This window comes from Echinops telfairi, unplaced genomic scaffold (genome assembly GCF_000313985.2).
Source record: "Echinops telfairi isolate 266 unplaced genomic scaffold, ASM31398v2 ScPeMD7_7467;HRSCAF=8505_1, whole genome shotgun sequence".
Lineage (NCBI taxonomy): Eukaryota > Metazoa > Chordata > Mammalia > Afrosoricida > Tenrecidae > Echinops > Echinops telfairi.
The window spans coordinates 40,748,693-40,771,457 of NW_022111368.1; the positions used below are offsets into that span (position 1 = coordinate 40,748,693).

Here is a 22,765-nt window from a genome sequence, read left to right on the forward strand (position 1 = left end):
TGTGGACTGGCTGCTGTAATTGGGATCATCGTCCTCAAGGCCTGGTGGGCCAGGATGTGCTCCACTCTCTCCTCCTCTCTCTTCATCTGTTCCCCCCTGTGCTCTGGTCAGTTATGTCCCTCTCTCAGAGCTGCAGATTCAGTGCTGTCCTTTGAAATAAATTCTTCTCGGGGGAAGGGCAGGCATCCACTTAGTATTTGGGTCTGGGGCTAACCCCCCAGACCTCTCCACTGGTTCCCTACTCCATGCCGGCATGTTGCATTCACACCTTGGAACACTGGGTTGAAGTCTGGTCCCCCTTTCCCTGTGAAGATATAAACAATACCCTCCCCTTGGGTGGGTTAGCGCCCATGCCCCTGCTACCCATTTTTTCCTTATTATCATCATTTTTTCCCTTTCCCCACCTCCTCCAAAGTTGTCTACCATGTGCATCCCTGCATTTGATCTGGTCCCTGCCATACTATCCAGTCCTCACCCCAGGAATGTTTGTATACAGTAGCTTTTTCCATATTCCCCTTTTGCATTTTTTTTAAAGCTTACTTCAGCGGACTCATGTTGTACTTGTCCTTTTGTGCCTGACTTAGTTTGCTTAGCATGATTTCCTCCATTTCTTCCCATGCAGCGATGTGCTTCATACATTCATCACTGCTTTTTAGCGATGTGTACTACTGCATTGTATGTATATACCACAGTCCTTTAATCCAATCGTCAGTTGATGGAAATTTGGGTTGTTTCCAACTCCTTGTAATTGTGAACTGTGCCGCAATGAACATTGGAGCACAGATGTCCGGCCTTGGTTTGTTTCTTGTCTCTTCTGGGTATAGGACCAGTAGGGGGATGGCTGGGTCGTATGCTAACTCAATTTCCATCTGTTTTGGATATTGCCAGACCAATTTCCATAGTGGTCGTACATACTTACAAGTGTACCAGCAGTGGATGAGAGTGCCTGTCTCCCCACAGCCCCTCCAACACTTGTTGCTTTCTGATTTTTTGAATTGGGCTACCTTTGAGGGTGTTAGGTGGTGCCTCATTGTTGTTTTTATTTGCATTTCTCTTATGGCTAAAGATCGGGAACATTTTTTCATATGTTTGTTGGCCATTCAGATTTCTGCCCCTGTGGTTCTTACAGTTTTTCATGTCAATGTGATGAATAATACTAATGGTCTTTTGTATGTTGAACCATCCTTGTATATCTGGTATGAATCTCACTTGGTCATGGTGAATTATTTGTTTTATATACTTTTGTATTCTGTTGGCTAGTATTTTGTTAAGAATTTTTGCTTCGATGTTCATTAGGGATATTGGTCTGTAGTTCTTGATTCTTGTGGGATCCTTGCCCAGTTTTCGTATCAGAGTTATACTAGCTTCGTAGAGGAGGTCGGGAGTTTGCCGTCTTTTTCTATGTTCTGGAAGAGTTTGTATAGGATTGGTGTTAGTTCTTCCCTAAATGCTTGGTTGAATTTTCTGGTGAAGCCATCTGGTCTAGGGGATTTTTTTGTTGGTAGTCCCTTGATAACCTTGTCTATTTCTTCTATTGTTATGGGTCTGTTGAGATTCTTGACGTCCATCGAGGATAGTCTAGGGAGGGATTGTTTTTCTAAGAATTTGTCCATGTCTTCCAAATTGTTGGATTCATTCGAGTACAATCCTTTGTAGTACTGTGTAATTATCCTTTTGATTTCATTAGGGTCTGTTTTAATGTCCCCTCTTTCAATCCTTATTCTTGCTATTGAAATTTGTTCCCTCCTTTCTTTGGTTAGGTTTGCCAGTAGTCTGTCAATTCTATTTATCCTTTCAAAGAACCAACTTTTAGCAGCATTAATTTTTTCAAGTTTTCTTATTTTCCCTCTCCTGAATCTCAGCCCTGATTTTTATAATTTCTTTTCTTTTGCTATTAGTAGGATTGTCCTGCTGACTCTGCTATAATTGTTGTAAATTTTGTACCAGCATATCAATCATGAGTCTCTCTTCCTTTCTCAGGTGTGCATGTATTACTATAAAACTTCCTCTGATAACTGCCTTTGCTGTGTCCCATAAGTTTTGGTAAATTGTGTGCTCATTCTCTTTGGTTTCTAGAAATTTCCTAATTTCATCTCTGATCTGCACCAGTACACACTCCTTTTGGAGTTATTCATCCTCCAATTGTTTGCTCTTGTTTTATTTGTCTTCCTTTTGTTGATTTCCAGGCTATGGCACAGTGGTCAGAGAGAGAGAAGTCTGTATGATATCAATGCGCTTGAATTTATGTAGATTCGCCTTATGCCCCAGCATGTGGTCTATCTTTGAATATGTGCCATCTGGGCTTGAGAAGAATGTGATTTTGCATGAAAAACTGTACATATCTATCAGGTCAAACTGTCTAATTATAGTGTTTAGAACTCTAGCCTCCTTGTTGAGTTTCTTTCCCTGTGATCTATCTTTCTCAGAGAGCAGTGTGTTGAAGTCACCCAATATAATTGTTGATGCTGTGATTTCTTTTTTAATCTTTTGGAGTGTTAGGTTGACGTATTCAGAGGGTCTCTCATTTGGGCAATATATGTTTACAATGCTTAGTGGTTCTTTGTCTACCATTCCCTTGAGCATTATATACTGTCCCTCCTTATCTCTTTTTATGGTTTGCACTTTGAGGTCAATTTTATCTGACATTAGGATTGCAACCCCTGCTTTTTTTTGAATTGTTTTTCGCTTTGTAAGCCTTTCTCCAGCCCTTGATTCTCAGACTATTTTTATCTGTAGCCTTGAGATATGTCTCCTGTAGGTGGCAGATTTATGGGTTGTGTTTTCTAAGAAAGTCTGCTAGTCTCAGTCTTTTAATGCCTGAGTTCAGGCCATTGATATTCAGGGTTATTATCTCCATCTGCGTACTCTGTGATGTCATTTTATACCTTTTGTGTTGGGTGTTTTCCTACTTTCCTTTCTCATTAGCCTGTTGTGCATGTGTGTATAACATTCTTGAGTTCTTCCCATCCTTAAGTCAATGCTATCTTGGGGTCTGTTTTCTCTTTGTCGCCCTTTGGGTGAGGTTGTTTTGTGTGTCAGTCTCTTATTTATGCTTGGTGAGTGTTGTTCTTCTTCCCATACTGGGTTGGAAAGGTTCTTTTGTAGAACTGGGTTTCTTCTAACTTATTCTTTGAGTTTTTCCTTGTCTGGGAAGACTCTTACTTCTCCATCTATCTTGATCGATAATTTGGCTGGGTAGAGTATTCTTGGGTTTGCATTGTTTTCCTTCAATTTTTGGAATATGTTACTCCACTCTCTCCTCCTCTTCATAGTTTCTACTGATAGGTCTGAGCAAATTCTTATTTGGGAAACTTTATATGTGGTTGCTTATTTTTCCCTAGCTTCTCTCAAGATTTTCTCCTTTTCCTCAAAGTTGGATAGTTTAACTATTATATACCTTGGTGACATCCTCATGGGATTCACTCTAGTTAGTGTTCTTTCAGCCTCCTGAATGGTTGCCTGGTTTTCATTCATTAAGCTGGAGAAGTTTTCCTTCAAGAATTTTCTCACTGTTGTTGCAGATGACTTCTTTGTTGTGTCTTCTTCTGGTAAACCAATAATTCTAATCTTGTTCCACTTCATAGCATCAGACATAGCTCTTAGCTTTTCTTCAAATTCTCTGCTGATCTTATTAGATTTTTGTTTGCGTTTGTTGAAGTCTGCTTGGCTGTCCTTCAAGTCACAGATGTGGTTCTCTGCTTCCTCCAGTCAATTCTCGAGGTCCGTGTTTCTGCTACTTGTTTTTGTTCTCTCCTCCCTAAGCTCCTGTATTTCCCTTTGGTTTATGCCCTTTATCTCCTCTATAATTTCATCCTTTTTCTGTATTGTTTCCCTCATATCCTCTATGACTTCAAGCAGCTTTCTGAAAATTTCTTTCTGTGGCAGTTCAATGTCTACTTCTTCTATGCATGTCGTTGTGTTCGGGACTTCTTCCGCTATTGCCTTTTGTTTCTCCTGTTTTTTCGTTGAGGTCATAGGGGCTGATGGCTGTTTGCATTGCGTTGTTTTAGAGGAGCCAGGTGCTGTTTTCCAGGAGTGGAAGAGCACTGGCTCTCTCTGAGAGACTTGTAGGAATGCTTCTTCAAGCTGCCTACAGCTAATTTCACTATAGAATTAACTGCCACTTTATCCTCCTGTGGCTTCCCTCTCAGGGGAGTGCCCAAGAAGGCTGGTGGGTTGCCTGCTTTGGTGTTGCGGAGGTTTGGCAGCGGTTCCTGCAACAGCTTGGAAAGTTGATGAGTGTTTGCCCAGCTGCCTTATGGCCCCAGGTACACAGGCATGAATTCCCCGTGGAGAAGTTGGGCAGAGTATCCTCTGGAGGGAAAGCAGGGCTTTCCCCAGCCTTGGGCTAGCTACACATGGTGGAGCTCACCTAGGTGTGGCTCAGGCATAAATTTCCTAGGCTAAGGGGAGTGGTCTGGAGGTCAGCAGTGGAGTGTGAGAGAACAGGAAAGATACAAAGGAGGAGAAAATATTTTTTAAGTAAGACCATTTAGACTGTGTGGGGATCTAGAGAAGAGAGGGAAACAAAAGCAAAAATGTAGCTGAGTCCCAATCCCTGCCCATGGAGCTGCAAGGCTTTAGTCCCTGCCCCGAGGCGGCGGTGGCAAGCTGTGGCTGTGTTGAGACCAAGCCCCCCTATGGGCTCCAAATGGTCCTGGCTCCAGCAGAGACAGTGGCGGTGCCAAGGTCAAGCCCCAGCTGGCTTCCACTGAGGTAAGCCAAAAGCCCTTGGGTCTGTGCCTACTTAACTTTATGATGCTCCTCCTGCGTTCCAGCTGTGTTGAATTTCCCTCTAAGCAACTTTACTGGGCAGGATTCTGCGGAGTCCCTCTGGTATGTGTCACTCCATCACCATCTTCCCGGAAGTCGCCATCTTCCTGGAAGACTCGAATTAACACTTTAAAGTTATACAAAGTACTCTACCCATGAAACTCCAAAAGCAAGCTCACTGCCACTGAGTCAATGCTGATTGATAGTGATCCCCCAGGGGTTTCCAAGACTGTAACCATTTATGGGAGTAGAAAGCTCAGTTTTTCTCCTTTGGACCTGCTGAGGGGTTTGAACTGCCTACCACGTGGGTCGCAGCCCACTGTAACCACTAAACCACCAGTACATTATAAATACATGTGACACTGTACTACTCTACTGATGTAATGACTTTCAGTAGTTTTTGTAATGACCCTTGAAAATCTAATGAAATGCATTTTATGACTTATATAAATTATGTAGATGTCAAATTCTTTAGTGAACAACTGGAAAAATATCACAAACAGCATAAGGATGCAGTAGCTCTAAAGCCCACCAGAAATGTAGGATTGCTGCTCATTGACACAAAGCTGCTAAAGGAAAAATTAATTCCATCACCTTTGCGATGCTTGGAGGTAAGTATGAACTAGGGAGAATTTCATAACATGTTTTTAAATTGCTTGATGATTTTTTAACTACAAAAAATAGTTCTGGTATTAAAAATATTAAAAATAAGCATAAGACCCCTGGCTACCCTTAATTTCTAGGTGGTGGAGGAGAATCCGACATTATTCTTTTCACTTCCAGTGTAGTAAACTCTCAGTTGAGGAAAGAGAGGGGATGAAGGACTCAGATTAGTCTCTTATTCCCATTGCTTTATCCTTTGTTGGGATATTTCAAGGCTTTCTGCAAAAGAGTGCCCAGTGAAACATCTCAGGATCCCAGTGAGATTTGGGACACTTAACTACATCTGATCTGGACCTTGGGAATGCTGGTTAATTCTAGATGCTGAGATAAAGTTTAAAAGATCATTTCCTAACATGGTCCATGAAATTTTTTATTGTGTTTTGGTGAATTTTAGAACTAGAGGAATTTGTGTTGGTTCTTCAATAACTTTTAGGTCTATCTTAAGCAAAGGACACATTTTTCTCAGATACTTTCAGAGAGGCAGCTGCATAGAGCATGGCTCAGTCCACTGTTGTCCACAGGTATAATCCAGGCTGTTTTACATCCCCCCCACCCTTCCCCTGCCCAGTTACCATTTTACTTTTGACTACATAGATTTACTGTGATTTTGTATATATATATTGTCTATGCCTGACTTCTCACTACCTGAGCATAGTTGAGCAGGTAGTATTTGAGTCCCGACATATTTGAGTTCTGACAAACCATATTGACAGCTATCTTTGTGTGTGTTTACATTTTATCATGAATAATATGCACTACACACAATGTTGCGGTGTGAAATTTGCTGAAGTTATCATTTTCAGCTATTCCCTTGCAGATATTCAAAGATCAAATTTATGAACGTATTGGTAGTGAAAGACATTATTGTCTTGGGGGAAAAAAGGGTTCCTTAATTTATTTCAGAACTGACTGTTGACAGAATTGTTGGAATGGAACTCCGTCATATATCTGTGGTTGAAACTGTGTAGTCCGCAAAGTAAAAATATATACTGACTGTTTGCAGAAAATGTGTGCTGACCCTCGTGTAGATGACAGAAGGAAGAGCACTGCGAAAAGCCCACAAAGTTCACTGATAGTCTCCATTCTCTTGCTGGAAGTCTAGAATTAAGCTTTCTTCTGAAGTTTTGTTTATTTGTTGGTTAAAAAGAAAAAACAACCACACATATGGCTGGACTAAATTCAATTCCATTTCCATGAACATTTTGAGCTCTACAATATATCTGGTGTAATCAGAGTAGTGTTTTTACAATTGCAATTGCAGTAAGAAATATGTTTTGCTTTATAACTCCGCATCACTCCACTGTATTAGTCTGGGTCAAATAAGAAACAAAAAGATATTAATGTAAAGAAGGAACATTTAATACATATAAAGAATTGTTCATGGTAATGGAAGGTTGGAGTAGAGATTGACTAATAAATAGTCAAGAGAACTTTAAAGAATACAGAATTATCAGGTGTGAGAATAAGTCAAAACTTATTGCCACAAACCACAGGAAACCTTTATTAAACAAAAACATCAGAGTGTGAAGCTATTTTGTCTCTATAGATCTTACATCTAAGTCTACACACTTCTGGTCTATTCCTTTCCAAAGACAGTGTTCCCACCTCTACGAGTTACATGATGTCAGTATGGCAGTTTTGGTATCCTCAGGAAATCCATATCATGTTCCTTTTCAATGTTTTTTGAGCAAAGGGTACAAAAGTCTACAGGGGCAAGATCAGGGCTCAAGGGTGGACACAGTAAGGCTTCCCAACAAAGTATTTGGAAGACAGCTCTCGCTGTCCCTGAAGAATGGCAGGTGCGTTGTCATGATGGAGAAAACAAAATAATGCCTTGGGGCTGTTTCCTGGCCTTTTCCTCAAACCAATGCAGCTTTCAATTTTCTTAAAACTCCCTTGTAATAAGCCCCTGAAATTGTCCTGTGTCCTATGAGAAAATCTATCAAGATTACCCCTTTGGAATCAAAAAACCTATGCACACATTTACCATAATCTTCTCAGCTGGTCTCCCTGCCTTAAACTTAACTTGTCCAATAGAAGCCCTTGGAAGCCACGGTGTGATTGGACCTTCCTCTCCGGAACATACTGGCAACCCTACAACTCATTCCCAGGTCTCATTCATCCAATAACACCCTCTTTGTTTGCTTTAAGCTTCCTCAAAAGACAATGGAAAACTCAGCCTCTTAAGCAAGCTGATCTCCCCACAACCCTTTCGGCTGAAACCTTTTTGAGCTGAAAGTTTGCCCAGGTCAAGATGTTTGCTCAGAATTAAAAATGCCAAACCATGTGCGATTCCAATTTCAGTCATTATCGCATCATTGGAAATGGGTAATTAATCATCTTCCACCAGTTTCGGGCCTTCAGCCAGTTTCTTCATTTGTCAAGGTTGATTATCTTACCTCTCTTAGCTCAACTTTGAGGTCACCCACCCATCTTTTTTTTTTTTTAATCAATTTATTGGGGCTCATACAATTCATCACAATACATAGATCAATTGTGTAAAGCACATCTATACATTTGTTGCCCTCATCATTCCCAAAATTCGCTTGCCTCTTGGGTTCCCGGAGAACTCACCCATCTTTAAAATGTTTGATCCATCTAAAAACTTGTTTTACGTTGGGCAGCATTTCCGTAAATTTGTTGCAAAGTTTCAGTGATGTGAGATGCTGTCCATTTGAGTTTTTTAATTTTATTTTTTAGTATCCCTGACTTCAAAATAATGTCTCCATAGCACAAAATGTATTCTATTTTTTACCAAAACAAGTGGATTACTGAGATAACTTGTGTGCAGCCACCCACTGATCACAGAGACACATTTAAATACATTTTGTTTGGAATAACCTATCTGTGTTGGGTGTGTCGACCAACAATTGACAACAATTATAATACCTTTAAACTTACCATCCTAGAAGATGCTTCTGCTCCCCCTAAGACAGAGAAAGAACACTCTGCGGAGAGTCCCCTGACACCACTACCACCAGCACAGCTGAAGTCTAGACCTTGTAGGAGTGGAAATGTGAGTGGCTCACTGGATGAGAGAGAAGCTGTTGAGATGACGTACTATTACAGTTTGCTTGAAGATCCACCCTCTGGTGAAAGCTGGGCGATGAAGAAGGAAGACCAGAGAACTGCTGCATCCCAACTGTGGTGTTGGTAAACAATATGGAATGCCATACACTGCCAAAAGAAAGAACAAGTCAGTTTTAGAATAAGTACAACCAGAATGTTCTTTAGAAGGAAGGCTGGCAAGACTTTTACTTACTTGCTAAGAGTACGTTCTTAGGGGGAAAAACATTACTAGGGTCAGTAAAGGCAAAAGGAAACCTTCAACATGATGGACCAACATAGTACCAACAAATATCGACTCAAACATGCCAACATTCATGACAGTTTTGATGGACTGAGCAATGGCTCATTCTGTTACATAATGTCACCATGAGTCAGTTAGCTTAATAGCACTAATAACAACAGGGTATTTAGGAAAGCTGCTCCCAGCTACATGTCCCACTGAGGTCCTTTGCTACCAAACTACCAAATTCAGGGTGTAGGAGGATGCTGCTGACCTCTGTGGCTGTGGATTTATAGGACCCTGTCAAGGAAACACACAAGATCCAGGAAAGGGACCCCTTTTCTCCTACAGTATCCTTCCAGTGCCCTCTACTGACAGCTGAGAAATAATATTTAAAGGGCTCTGAGCAGGCCAAGAAGGGCGAGGGAGGGGAAAAGAAGAGGAGCTGATACCAAGGGCTCAAGTAGAAAGAAATTGTTTTGGAAATGTTGATGGCAACATATGCACAAGTGTGCTTACTACTATTGAATGATGGACTGCTATAAGATTTGTAAGAGCCCCCACCCCCAATAAAATGACTAATTTATTTTTTTAAAGAAAAGTGAACTTAGAGTCGAGAGACAAAATTGATAGAGGCTCATACACTAGCACCTCCCTAGGCTAACTATGGCCTCTATCATGAACAGAAAGTGAAAGAAAGGAATACTTGAGTTCTTAACATACACTCTGTTCAGAATTAAACAGAAGCCTGAGGCAGCTATATAACTGAATTAACTGAGATCAACCTTAGAACACAAGGATAATGATATCCCTAATGTCACTGGGATTGGTGTCACCCAGTGCAGTAACTCATGGTAGCACATACCCAACCCTTCCATACTGGAACCCATATTAGACCATACAGCATCTTTAGTAAGGTTTATTATCAATATTAATCATAAAATAATGTGTGCTATAACAAACTGCTTAAATGTAGTATTTATTAGGTTATATGAATACTACCAATAACTTTGTTTTGTAACGTCTTTCTACATTGACTTATTTACAACACTGTTAGCTACAATATTATTAGTAACTGAGCAGAAGCCTTTTAAAAATTTTTCTGTTTCATTTACCTTGGTAACTTCTTCATTCTCAAAAACATTATTAATATAGATTCACAAATACTAATTACTACAGAATTGTAGCTAAAAAACCCAAAAATTTTGAGAAAAATCAGTGATTATAAAAACAATAGTAGATACTTGGTAGTCCCTGTAGACAAAACCACGTGATTTGAAGCAATATTGTAACTGGATAAAAATGACAGTTCTGACTGGCTGAAGGGTACTCTCGCTGCCTTCACTGCCATCTCACTGCTACGAGTCAATGCTGACTCATAGCAACCCTGTGAGACAGGGTAGAATTGTCCCTGTGGGACAGGGTAGAACTTCCCCTCAGGTTTCCAAGACCATAACTCTTTTTTTTAAATCATTTTATTAGGGGCTCATACAACTCTTATCACAATCCATACACATATCAATTGTGTAAAGAGCATTTGTACATTCATTGCCCTCATCATTCTCAAAACATTTCCTCTCCACTTAAGCCCCCGGCATTAGGTCCCCATTTTTCCCCTCCCTCCCCACTCCCCTCTCCCTCATGAGCCCTTGATAATTTATAAATTATTATTTTGTCATATCTTGCCCTGTCTGATGTCTCCCTTCACCCACTTTTCTGTTGTCCGTCCCCCAGGGAGGAGGTCACATATAGTTCCTTGTAATTGGTTCCCTCTTTCCAACCCATTCTCCCTCTACCCTCCCTGTTTCGCCACTCACACCACTGGTCCTGAAGGGATCATCTGCCCTGGATTCCCTGTGTTTCCAGTTCCTATCTGTACCAATGTACATCCTCTGGTCTAGCCAGACTTGCAAGGTGGAATCCGGATCATGATAGTGGGGGTGGGGAGGAAGCATTTAAGAACTAGAGGAAAGTTGTATTTTTCATCATTGCTACATCGCTCCCTGACTGGCTTGCCAAGACCATAACTCTTTATGGAAGTAGAAAGCCCTATCTTTCTCCTGCAGAGCATCTGGTGGTTTTGACTGGCCTACCTTGTGCTTAGGAGCCCAGTACATCACCAGGGCTTCTAGTAGGGTGCTACATGGTTCAAAAAGTAAATTGGCATAAGGTTTTAGTCTTGAATACATATTGATTTATGTAAGCTTGACTTTATTATTATAACTATTAATATAACCACAGGGATATTTTGCAAAAATAATAAATTTCTGTTGAAACAATACATTTTACAGACAACCTGAAGGTCTGACAGTGTCACTTGGTGTGACCCATACCCCTGCCCCCTTCTCGTTCTGCCACTGCATGAGGAAGCCATAGCTGTAGTTGCCTAGATATCAGTCAGACCCCATGCTCATTTCTGAAAGAAATCAAGGTCAATGTCCCTCCATAAAGGAAGGAATGGAATTAATTCTGTGGAGGCCAACACAATGTGCATCAACAGAGTACAACAATCAGAAAGAGTACTTACAGGAGATCAATCCTTGTAGGAAAACTTTCAATAAGCTGTGTAACCTATCCATTTTGTGCTACCAATCCAATGATATGCTGACAGTGATTTAATGAGAGAGAAAGAAAATCATTGTTGTTTCCAATGCCTACTGATTTAACAAATGTCGAGTGAGGATGTATATCAAATATACAACAAAAGGGGAAAATTCACTCATTTATTAATCACATTCTCTTTTCCTTTACTAGGTGCTAAATTTTATGCTTCCTCTTCAAAGCAAGAAAAAAGTGGATGCCATTATCTCTGAGGCACAAGATGCAGAGTATAAACTTGAGTTTGTTCCAAGTATCACCATAGAATATGTTAACAGCTTGATATTTCTGGATGAAATTCAGGAAAGGGTGAGTTGGCGAGGCTAACGAACTAAAATTTTCACGTTATATTAGATAAGGCAAGAAAGAGGAGGGACTGGAAATCAGGAAGTGGCTGCCAAAATGTCAGAAACAGTTTCAAACAAAGTTAGTAGATACCCTGTCTCACATTGCAATAGCAGCTAACATTTATTAAATGTATTACAAGTCGGGAGTTAGAGGAAAAATTTATGTGCATGACATTTTCAATCCTTACACAACCTTGAAAAGAGTGGATAAAAATGTATCCGCATCCTTCAGATGAGGGAACAAGGACTCCGACAGGTGATGTTGCTCAAGATACAGAGTTTGCTTAAGTGATCAAAACCACTTGATCGCACCTAACCACCACCACAAGCCTTGTTGGACAAGCACAAAAACTCACTTTAGTTAGCTTGAGACAAAGGGAGGGTCCTACTCTAACATCTAGGATGTTTTCTAGGATGGGATCCGAGTAAACCACGTAGTCCACTGTAGCTCCCTCTTCTGCTCCTCCCCACCTCTCTGCTTTACTCTTATCTTTTCCTTGTGCAGACAACTGTTTCTTAATCTTCATCAACAACAGCAACGTGGCCACCGGCAACTTCCAAGTTATACATTGCAAATCTAGCCAACTACCAGTGTCAATTCTAAATGCCTAGTAAATAGATTCGGGTATCCCCTCCTGTCCTGTAAGCTATGACAGGACAGTAAGATCATGTTTTATGCACTAGCCATGATGGGTAGACTGCTGTCACCTTGTGGTTCCAGAACAAGGAAGTCCTGTGCCTTTCAGAATCCCAGTCTGTATCCCAAGAGGTATTTCTTGGCAGTGCTGGGTTTTTGTTGAGGAAGCAGCTTCCCTAAAGAGATGCTCTGCACATACGAGCAGCTTATTTTAGAATTTCCTCCATTTATTCAACAAACTTAATGAGCATCTACTAAGCAGGGGGCAGCAATTGTGGTAATACGTAAATCTGTTTATAAGGAGCTCAAAACCTAGCATAAAGGCAAACCATCATTATAATGTGATAAATATAGCAATCAAGGTATTGTGGGACTAGGACATTTGTGTGAACCTTGCCTATGGGTCACCAAAGGCTTTACAAGCTTTGTGGGAAAATTCCATTATCTTTGCATTCCATTTTCCCAGTAAATTTTGTAGCCCCTTTCTATTCCAGTCATTCTGTAAGGAACATCTGAACATTTGAGCAGACATTCAGTGGAGAGGAAAAATTATGTGCACCAACCCAAGGCAACAGGACCGGGGACATGGGATGCTATGGAGAAAGAGCATTTAGTGGAGAGCTGATGGATTGTAATTAAAGCAGCCTTGTCCGGGTGGGAGGGAGGAACCGGAGTCTAGAGATGTGGGGAATACTTAAAGGATTTAGTGGATAACTAATGAGGGGATAGCAAGAGGAGTCCAAAATGATGCTTGTGTTTTCTTAGGGAGATGGGGTGCAGCAGCCTTCTCTGGTTTAAAAAACAAACAAGCAGCCTGAAAGGACCTCCTAGGGCTGTGCTGCTTTTCACGAGCAACCCCGGTCTCTCTCTAGATTGAAAGCCTGGAGGAGGAGGCGGACACGGTGATGCAAATGTACAGGCTGATTGAGCAGTATCAGGTCCCCACCCCTCCCGAAGACTTCGCTGTTTTTGCGACAATGAAGCCATCCATCGTGGCTGTTCGGAATGCCATCGACAAATCCGTGGGTGATAGAGATTCTAGCATCAAGCAGTTCTGTGTGCATTTGGGTAAAGACCTGGAAGAACTAAACAATGAAGTAAATGAAATCAAGCTGCAAGCACAGGTACGCTAAAGCAGGACTTTCACCCCAACACCCCAAAAATGCCTGTGAAAAGTTTTACTGTCGGTTTTTCATTAAACCGCGGAAGGAGCATATATATATATACCACGGAAGGAGCATATATATATAGCTTTCATTTTTATGAATTCATTCTGACCCAGTAGCGATTTCTTTGAAAAGCTCATGGAAATACCTTTGAACGTCTCCTAGAGACTCCAGAGTACTGCCAGTAAAGCACACCCATCCTACTGAATACAGTTCCACCTGGCTTACAGTCACTATTTCAACCTGAATGTTTTTACAACTCGCTAGTATGATTCGTGGGTACTATTGACTGTCTTAGATAAAAAGCACGCTGTTTAAAAGCATAAATAATTTAAATGTGTGTACAGACAAATCACTAAAGAAAGCAAAATGTGCCAGCATGTTCTCTATGCGTAATGCTTTTTAAAGAGCCAGATGCACATACACAAAAATCACGGCAGAACTCCTCCCTGCCCTGTGGACCAGCTATGGCTTCTATCAAAGAGCTGCAACGAATTCACTACCATCCTAGCCCATTGACAGGAGCCATGGTGGCATTTTACTGCTAACCACAAAGCCAATGGTTCAAGGTCACCAGCTGTTATGTAAAAGAAAGGTGAGTTCTCTGCTCCCGTGAAGATAATCAGTTTCAGAAACCCTAAGGAAAAATTCTTCTCTGTCCTCTGAGTCATAATCAACTCAATGGCAGACGTTCGAATTGGCAAAGAATTGAAACTTTCTTTTTTTCATCAGTGATATCATCTTGCTGTTAAGACTCCCCCCTCCTGCTGATGAGGGAAGAAACAGATAAGAACATAAAATTGACAGTTAATGATTCTCAATCCATTTCAGGAAAGTCATAAAAATGTCTGATCTACTCCAACCCGGACTTTCTTGGATAGATTTTAATTCAGTTCAAAATCTAACCTTCCTCTTGGGCATTTCTTTGTCTTTAAGAGACCTCGCTGCCTTTGTCCTCAGCTCCACATGCGCCTTCTGCCCATAAAAGGTAGCTTGCATCGCTTCCTAGTGGAGAAAATGGGGCACATGTGGTGCTCATGTGAACCCCAAGCCCAGAGCAGCTTCCAGTTCAGTTTGGCTGCTCTGCCTTGGGGGCCTTTGCCAGTTGTTCACTTAGGGTCCTGCCCGGTTATGTAGGCACCACGCTAGCCCTGTTGCTGCCCTCCTACAACCCATTATTCCTGCCAGTTACGTAGCATGTGGTCTAGGCCTTTCTGATCCTGACCAGACCGCTTGTGGACACACACACACGCATTCTCTCAGCAGTTCCTATTTGCTGAATCTTCAGAGCATGTTGCCATTTTGAATGCAGGGCCATGCTGCACCACAGCTGGAATACGTGGGTTCCCCAGGCTATGTCTACGGTCATCTCAGATTCCCCCATAGCTGATTAGGTGTTTCTGATTTCCTCCCGAACTGTTCCCTTTTCATTGACCAATATTTGAATCCCAACAAGTGTTCCCGACAACCTGTGATGTGTAGCCATTTATTCTTCCTTTTTTCCTCTTCTTCCCTCTTAGAATTCAGAAAGCTTCTTTCCATGCCCCCTTTCTATAAAGTGGAACTGTTTTCATACGATCTCTTTTCCCTTCTCTTTCCTAATACCTCTTCTTCCCTGAAGACATGGTGGTCGAAGAAATGTAGGAAATGCAAAGAGGTGAGAGAAAATATATTAGGTCCCATTGATTCTTTAAAAATATTGCTATTCTCATGCCAACTTTTTAATACATTTCTGTACTTTTATGGCCTGTTTCGCTTTCAAATTCAGGAAAGGCAAATGTGTTAACTTAAAGAGAGAGAGAGAGGGAGTGAAAATATAATTTGGAAAAAATATATGCCTGGCATGGTTCATTCATTTAATATAACTGGTCTACATCAAAATTACTAACCTCAAACCATCTTGTTTTATGTATAAAAGAGTGTTTTATATCCAAGAATAATTGTATATTAAGAAACCATCTTATTTTTACAGGATCCACAGATTTTGGATATAAATGCTGACCAATCCAAAATAAAGGTCTTGTTGAATGACCTGCAATTAGTTCTAGAAGATCTTCAAAAACGTGCATTTCAATTCAAATCCTATCAGAAGAATTTTAAGGTAATGATAGCGCTCCACATCTGTTTTTAATACGTGTCCATAGAAAGTGAAATTCATGGACAAGCACTTTCAGCATCATGACTATCTACATTCAGTGTTGGACACTTAGGTGTTGCTAGTCACTGTGCTCATCTGTAACATATGATATGTCCCCTGCTTCTCAGGTCTTTGAAGATTAGTGTCTATTTCTTGTTTAAAGGTGATTGAGATTTGTTGAAAACTCTCAGACTGGACATTTTAGTCTCAATGTTAAAATGCATGTGAATGATCAAATGTGGTCAATTAAGTAAAGCTCCTCCCACCCTTTTTTTCCTGATGTGTAAGGTTAAAACTTCTTTGGATTCTTGTGTGTGTGTGTGTGTTATGAATCTATGAGTAGCATATGGTTTGACCAGTTGGATGTTTTAATTTGATGAAGGAAGGCCTTTTAGCCAAGCCAGGCAGTAGTTTGGTCTAAAGGGTAGGTGGAACGTACTGAAAGATGTGTCTTCTGAAAATGGAGAGACAGTTGGTATCGATGCCTGGACCGTTGCTAGAGACTAGGAAGAAAAGAAAATATTCCTAGAGTCAAAGCCACCAACAACGAGGGAGATAGTAATTTCCCCCAAAGTATCAGAGTACTGTGGCAGGATTTGGCCTGTGAAGTACCTATCTCTTCCTCAGATGAATTGGCCCAGAGTGCTCAGAGGAGCTGTCCATTTGAAATCTCAGGACCTAGAAGCGAAATCTGAAAAACAGTGACCTTTGCACTAGGTGGTGCAGTGACACAACACTTGACATAGGAGGTTGTGTGTGAAAGACTCAGGCGCGAACTGTTCCCAGGTTGAGTTAACTGACTTACAAGATAGGAAGATAGGCACTAGGAAGGGGTGGAGGAAAACTTGCTTGATAACAGTTACCACGAACAGAGGGAACTCTATGGACTTACTGCTTCTGGCAGAACCTGCAACAGAAAACATCTTTTGCCCTCACTCTCACACGCCATGTCTGCACTTGACTGATTCTTCTCTCATGATTGCCTCTGATCCAAGCTTCCTTCTGCAGCTCCCACCATTTGGGGGAGAGGCGTGGAAGCCTACGTAATCTAGATTCCATGAAGCCATATATAATTCTAGAAAGAGGACTGAGGGCTAAATGTCTTCTGTCAAAACCCGAAAGTATCACAGGGCTCATAATTTCTGGACAGCAAACCTCCTAGACGTTTCCTCACCTCCCAGCTAAGGCAGTCTGTGAAACATAGCTTCTTTAGATTACAGCCTTTCTCACCACGGTCTTCAGATACAGTCTGTGGGTTTAGGAAGAAGTAAGGATCAGACGGTCTTCTCCATTCTCCCCCTCTCTAGCCCCATCATCACCACCAGCGACCACATCAACCTCTTCACGCATGTCTATCATTTAAGTGCACAGGCCCTAAAGGAAATTGCCTATGAAGACTTACGTTTTCCCCCAAAAGGTCAGACCTCTGAAGACTTCTGGTTTCCATAAAAAGTGTGTATGAGCCAACTTGAAGTTGAATTGCCATCCGATATCTTCAGAGACTATTCAAGTTATTAAAATAAGGAGTTGTATTTTTCACTCAAAAAAGAAATTATTTACGTTTGTTTGTATTTGTTTCTATCTCCATTTAAGATGGATTTTCTGCTAAGCAGTCCCTGATGAAGAAATATTAATAGGCTACTATAAGATCTTTATATCTGAAAATGAAGTAATGTGTATTTCTTATTATATTTTTAAAGGTAGAGGTGTCCAAGTTCGATGACTTGGAAGAAGTTAGTGCTGAATTGAAGCTCAAAGTATTGCTCTGGGATTCTTACTCTGAATGGGATAAAATTCAACAAGAATGGTTAGAGGTAGGAAAAGGACCTTTATTCTTAAATCAGGTTTGCACTACAAGTGAAATCCTAGCAATGTAAATTGTAATTTTTAACAAAAATTGGTATCTGCTTCATCGCAATAAAATATGCTATGCTATAATATTATGGGAATGATGATCAACTTCTCAGTGATGTGCACGACAGTCCTGCGTCAGTGCTGGCTGCAGAACAGAGGGTGTGAGGCAGGCTCACCAGTTCTCTGCTCGAAAAGGCTACAGGAAGGCAGCAGCCTCCGAGGGCCTCATCACATGGCATTCCACAGCTTCGTGGTTTCTCAACACAGTGCTGTCCTGAAGAACCCAAGTATTCTTGAGGATTGCAGAACTATTCCATTTGTGAAATTTTAAGGTTTACAATTTTCTTTCATCTCTGAGTCAACGTGACTATTTACAAGTCAATATATATGTGCACCTAGCACTTATAGATTAAAAGCTTGGTGGCTTGAACTCACCTATAGACAACCTTGGAAGATAGGCCTGTTTCCCAAAGGTCTCAGTGTTGAACACACAATGGAACAGTTCTGCTCTGTAACGCATGGGGTTGACCGTGCATTGAAACAGATTTGCTTGCAACTAACAGCAACACACATTCATATAATTGTTAAATACACTTAAAATGTGTGTGTGTGTGTTAGAAAGACATCTTTTAAAACCACATGTATTAAAGCTGTGCCTAATCAAATAAAAGGCAACTACTTGATTAGAAATTTTTGCCTAGCTGTATTGCGGAGGAGACGAGCTAGTCAGGGTGCGATGTAGCAACAACGAAAAATACAACTTTCCTCTAGTTCTTAAATGCTTCCTCCCTCCCACCCCACCCCCACCCCCCCAGCCTCCTACTATCATGATCTCAATTCTACCTTGCAAGTCTGGCTAGACCAGAGGATGTACACTGGCACAGATAGGAACCGGAAACACAGGGAATCCAGGGCGGATGATCCCTTCAGGACCAGTGGTGTGAGTGGCGATACTGGGAGGGTAGAGGGAGGGTGGGTTGGAAAGGGGGAACTGATTATAAGGATCTACATCTAACCTCCTCCCTGGGGGACGGACAACAGAAAAGTTGGTGAAGGGAGACATCGGACAGGGCAAGATATGACAAAATAATAATTTATAAATCATCAACAGTTCATGAGGGACAGGGGAGCGGGGAGGGAGGGGAAAATGAGAACCTGATGCCAGGAGCTTGGGTGGAGAGTGGGTGTTTTGAGAACGATGAGGGCAATGAATGTACAAATGTACTTTACACAATTGATGTATGTATGGATTGTGATAAGAGTTGTATGAGCCCCTAATAAAATGATTTTTTTTAAAAAGAAGAAGAAAAAGAGGAGAGGATACCAGAGGCTCAAGTAGAAAGCAAATGTTTTGAGAATGATGAGGGAAAACAATGTACAAATGTGATTGACACAATGGATGTATGTGTGGATTGTGATAAGAGTTGTATGAGCCCCTAATAAAATGATTTAATTAGAAAAAAAAAAAAAGAAATTTTTGCAAAGCTACAGTAAAAAATTTGGGAGCCCTGGTGGAGTATAGGGGTTAGACGTTGGGTTGGTAACCACAAGGTCAGCAATTCAAAATCACCAGCTGCTCCATGGAGAAAGATGATGCTTTCTACTCTCAGGAAGACTCACAGTCCCAGACACCCAGTGGGACAGTTCTGCCCTGTCCTATAGGGTCATTATGAATACACATCGACTCAATGGGAACATTGGAGAGTAAAAATTAGATGTGTCCTTGGGAGACTTTCAGTGTGTTGGTCCTCAGGGAGCAACTACCGGGAGTGCAACATTACATTCGATAATGTGGAGACAGGGACCACGAAAAGCATGTAAGCTGACTCATTTCATTTCCAAAAGTCTAGCAATAACTTGGAGTAATAATTTGTCAACAAAAAAATATCTGACTAAACTAAATTATTATAGCCAACTCAAGCATACCTTTTATTCCATGTCTTACATTTTTTTCCTTCAAATTTTCATAGTCCAAATTTGACTCCTTGGATCCAGAAATGCTAAACTCCCAGGTTACTAAATATGCTAAGTTTGTGGCTCAATTGGAAAAAGGCTTGCCACCCAACAATGTAGTGCCCCAGCTCAAACAGAAGGTGGAAAAAATGAAAGAAAAGGTAAGGTTGGTTGAAATTACTTCAAACACCAGATTAGTTGTTTAAGACATGACGCTAATGAGACAAGTCAGGAATTCTTCCCTATTTAAGTGAGTATCTTTTGCAGGAAAAAAAATAACAGAAATTCAATTTTGAATGCACACAAATTGTAGCCTTTCAACTGTCTGGCATGCGTTTGAGCACTTTTGTTAGAAGGACCATTCGGCATAGGATTTCCCATGTGGTGCTAGGACAAATGATGCAGACTGTAGGTGTGTGAAGACACTCAGCCCTGAGGCAGCCAGGTGAGACTAGGGCAGTTCTGTCTATATCCCTGCTTCCTACAAACATTGCCGTTTTCCAGGTGTGTCATAGTGTGGAAAAGTTGGGAAGCCAGATAGGAAGTATACAGGACTATCTCGTTGAAACTTATTACTGCTGAGTCGGTGCTTAAGGTGGGAATCCAAAGGGAAATGATTAGACCCTCTTAACCAGTTTGCATTAGGCATTTTAAAGCGACGAGATAAAGGACTGAAAGGTGACAAGGGGTAGGAAAAAATAAGCAAAGCTTATTCACGTGAAATGAGAAGCAAATTTACCAGTGGAGTGTTTTTATATACTCTGTTTTGTTTTGATCTTTAGACTTAGAATAGTTAATTACAGCACTGTTTCCAACGTGATACGGGTCACCGTCTGCCTCTCGAGAGCAAATACAATTGTGATTCTTTGTCACCGCTGGCATCCACACCTTGGGTTCTCTCAGAATCTTTATTGCTATTTTTTTCATAGTGTAAATATTTCTCATTGTTACATACCATTCTGTGGGTCTTCACAAATGGTTAGAGTCATGTATCTGTCACAACAGTACCATATAAAACAGTTTATTACCTCAAGATTTCCTTTGCACTGTCTTTTGTAGCCAACCCGACAATCAGGGGTTTTGTGTCCCTATACTTTTACCGCTTACTGAATATGATATTAATAGAATCATACTCAGTGCAGCCTTTGGGGTCTTTCTTCTGTTACTCAGCAAAATGCATTTAAATGCTCTTCATGTGCAATGCCCAGAACATGGCATATCTTGTACTTCAAAAATAAAATGATATGTGCTTCACACAATGGATGGATGTATGGATTGAGATAAGAGTTGTACGAGCCCCCAATAAAATGATTTTTAAAATAAATAAATAAAATGATAGAAAATCCTTAAAAATGGGAAAAGAGTTTAAGTAACCATTTCCCCAGAGAAGACTCTTAAAAGGTGGTGAACATCATTAGATATCAGAAGTGTTACTCAAAACCGCAAGGAGGTATCATTTCACACCCAGTAGGATGGCCGAGATAAAAAATACAGACAGTTCTAAGTGTTGGTGAAGATCTGGAAAAACTAGAATCCTCGTATATTGCTGGTAAGACTGTAAATGAATGTAGCCACATTGGAAAATAATTTCTTAAAATGTTGAACATAGAGTTAGTATATTACCAAGTAATCCCATTACCAGGTATATAATTGAGAGAAATTTAAACATCTTCACACAAAACTTATATTCCATGAGCATTGATTGTGGATCCAGACAAGACAAAATCCTTGAAAACTTCAGCCTTTTCTCTATTCATCATGATGTCACCTATTGGTCCCGTTGTAAGGACTTTGGTCTTCTTGACACTGAGTTGTAATTTTGGCCATAATTCTGCAAGGCTGCAATCTGACTGAAGGTGCAATCCTTGACCTTCATCGACAAATTCTCTTCACTTTCAGAAAACAAGATTGTGTCATCTTGTTTAATAAAGTGTTAATAAGAAAGCAAGATTGTGTCATCTGCCTATCACAGGTGTTACCTTTTCTTCTTCCAATCCTGCATTCTGCATTCCTCCTGATATTGCATTCTTCTTCGTATAATGCAACTTCTCTGATTATGTGCTCAGCATACAGATTGAATAAGTATGGTGACCTTATACAACCAACGTGTTAGGCAGGGTTCTCTAGTGAAATGAAACCAGGACACTTATGATTTTGGTTTATACAGTGAGAGGAATATAACAGCTAATTAGTCCACACAGCAGTACAGAGGGTTCAGTTCAACTCACTTCCACGAAACAGTTAATATAATATACTATAATTCCTTCAACTCACATGGGCTAACAGGTCCAAGGTCAAGGAATCAGACAGCAGAGTCCTTCAAGGCAAGGCAAGGGCAAGGCAAGCAGAGTCTGCCCACAGGCAGTAGGCAGCAGGATGGGCCACCAACAGTCAGTAGCTCGGGACCTTGGTAAAGCAGGCCCAGATGGAATGTCACACACAAATGATGCAAGGCGGCAGATTCCACCAGCCTCAAGCTCAAGCGATATATGCACCAGCAACATGGCAAAGCAGGGCTTGAAGGAGCCTCAAGCTCTAGCAACACGATCCATGAGTTGGCCTGGCCCACAGGTAGTGCAGCTCACAGGTTGAGGCAGAGAACTACCTACAGCAGCAGCACCCATGCTCCAACATGCTCAGATCACCAAGGAACAAGAAGAGGGGGTATGCCTTGCACAGCCATTTATCTCTTTGCCCTCCAATCAAATTGTGACCTGATTAATCCCACGTGTTCTTATTGGCCAGGTTGGCACAATAGTCCTACCTATCACAACCAAATTAATGACAGACCTCAAACCATGACCTGGTAGCATAATGGTTACTCAATGGGGCTGGGATCTTCAAGGTTTGCAGTTCAAAACTATCAGTTGCTCCTCAGGAGAAACATGGGGCTTTTTACTCCCATAAAGAGTTGGCGTCTCAGAAATTCACAGGAAGCAGTTCTACCCTGTCCTACAGGGTCACTATGCGTCCTCATTGACTCTCAGTGACTCAATTTTATGTATAAGAGAGCAAGATGATGCCTGGAAAGGTATTATCATTATGGTCAAAGGTTTATATTTGAATGCATTGCTGTGGTAATTATGTCCCTCATTTTCATTGACTCCACCAAACATGGTTTCCTTTTCTAGCAAATGTCTTTCCTGATAACATGTCCAAGGTTAGAGAAGCAGTTTTTGCCAACCTCAGTTCTAAGAAGCATTCCACTTGTATTTCTTCTAAGACTGATAGGTTTTCTTTCTCTTTCTTTCTTTCTTTCTTCCTCCTTCCCTCCCTCCATCCCCTCCTTCCTTCCTTTCCAGTCTGAGGTATATTCATTATTCTTTACCAATTCCATGATTTAAATGC

At 41.0% G+C, this 22,765-nt stretch overlaps 1 protein-coding gene across 1 annotated transcript in view; it reads left to right on the forward strand.

Annotated features, from left to right (window-relative positions):
• The window catches only part of DNAH6 (dynein axonemal heavy chain 6), a 260,070-nt gene that overhangs the window by 65,925 nt on the left and 171,380 nt on the right, over window positions 1-22,765 (forward strand). Inside the window, exons 12-17 of the mRNA XM_004713856.2 lie at window positions 5,233-5,384; window positions 11,480-11,632; window positions 13,180-13,431; window positions 15,446-15,574; window positions 17,311-17,424; window positions 19,435-19,578. Coding sequence (XP_004713913.1) covers window positions 5,233-5,384; window positions 11,480-11,632; window positions 13,180-13,431; window positions 15,446-15,574; window positions 17,311-17,424; window positions 19,435-19,578 — 944 coding nt within the window. The remainder of the gene's footprint in view (window positions 1-5,232; window positions 5,385-11,479; window positions 11,633-13,179; window positions 13,432-15,445; window positions 15,575-17,310; window positions 17,425-19,434; window positions 19,579-22,765) is intronic.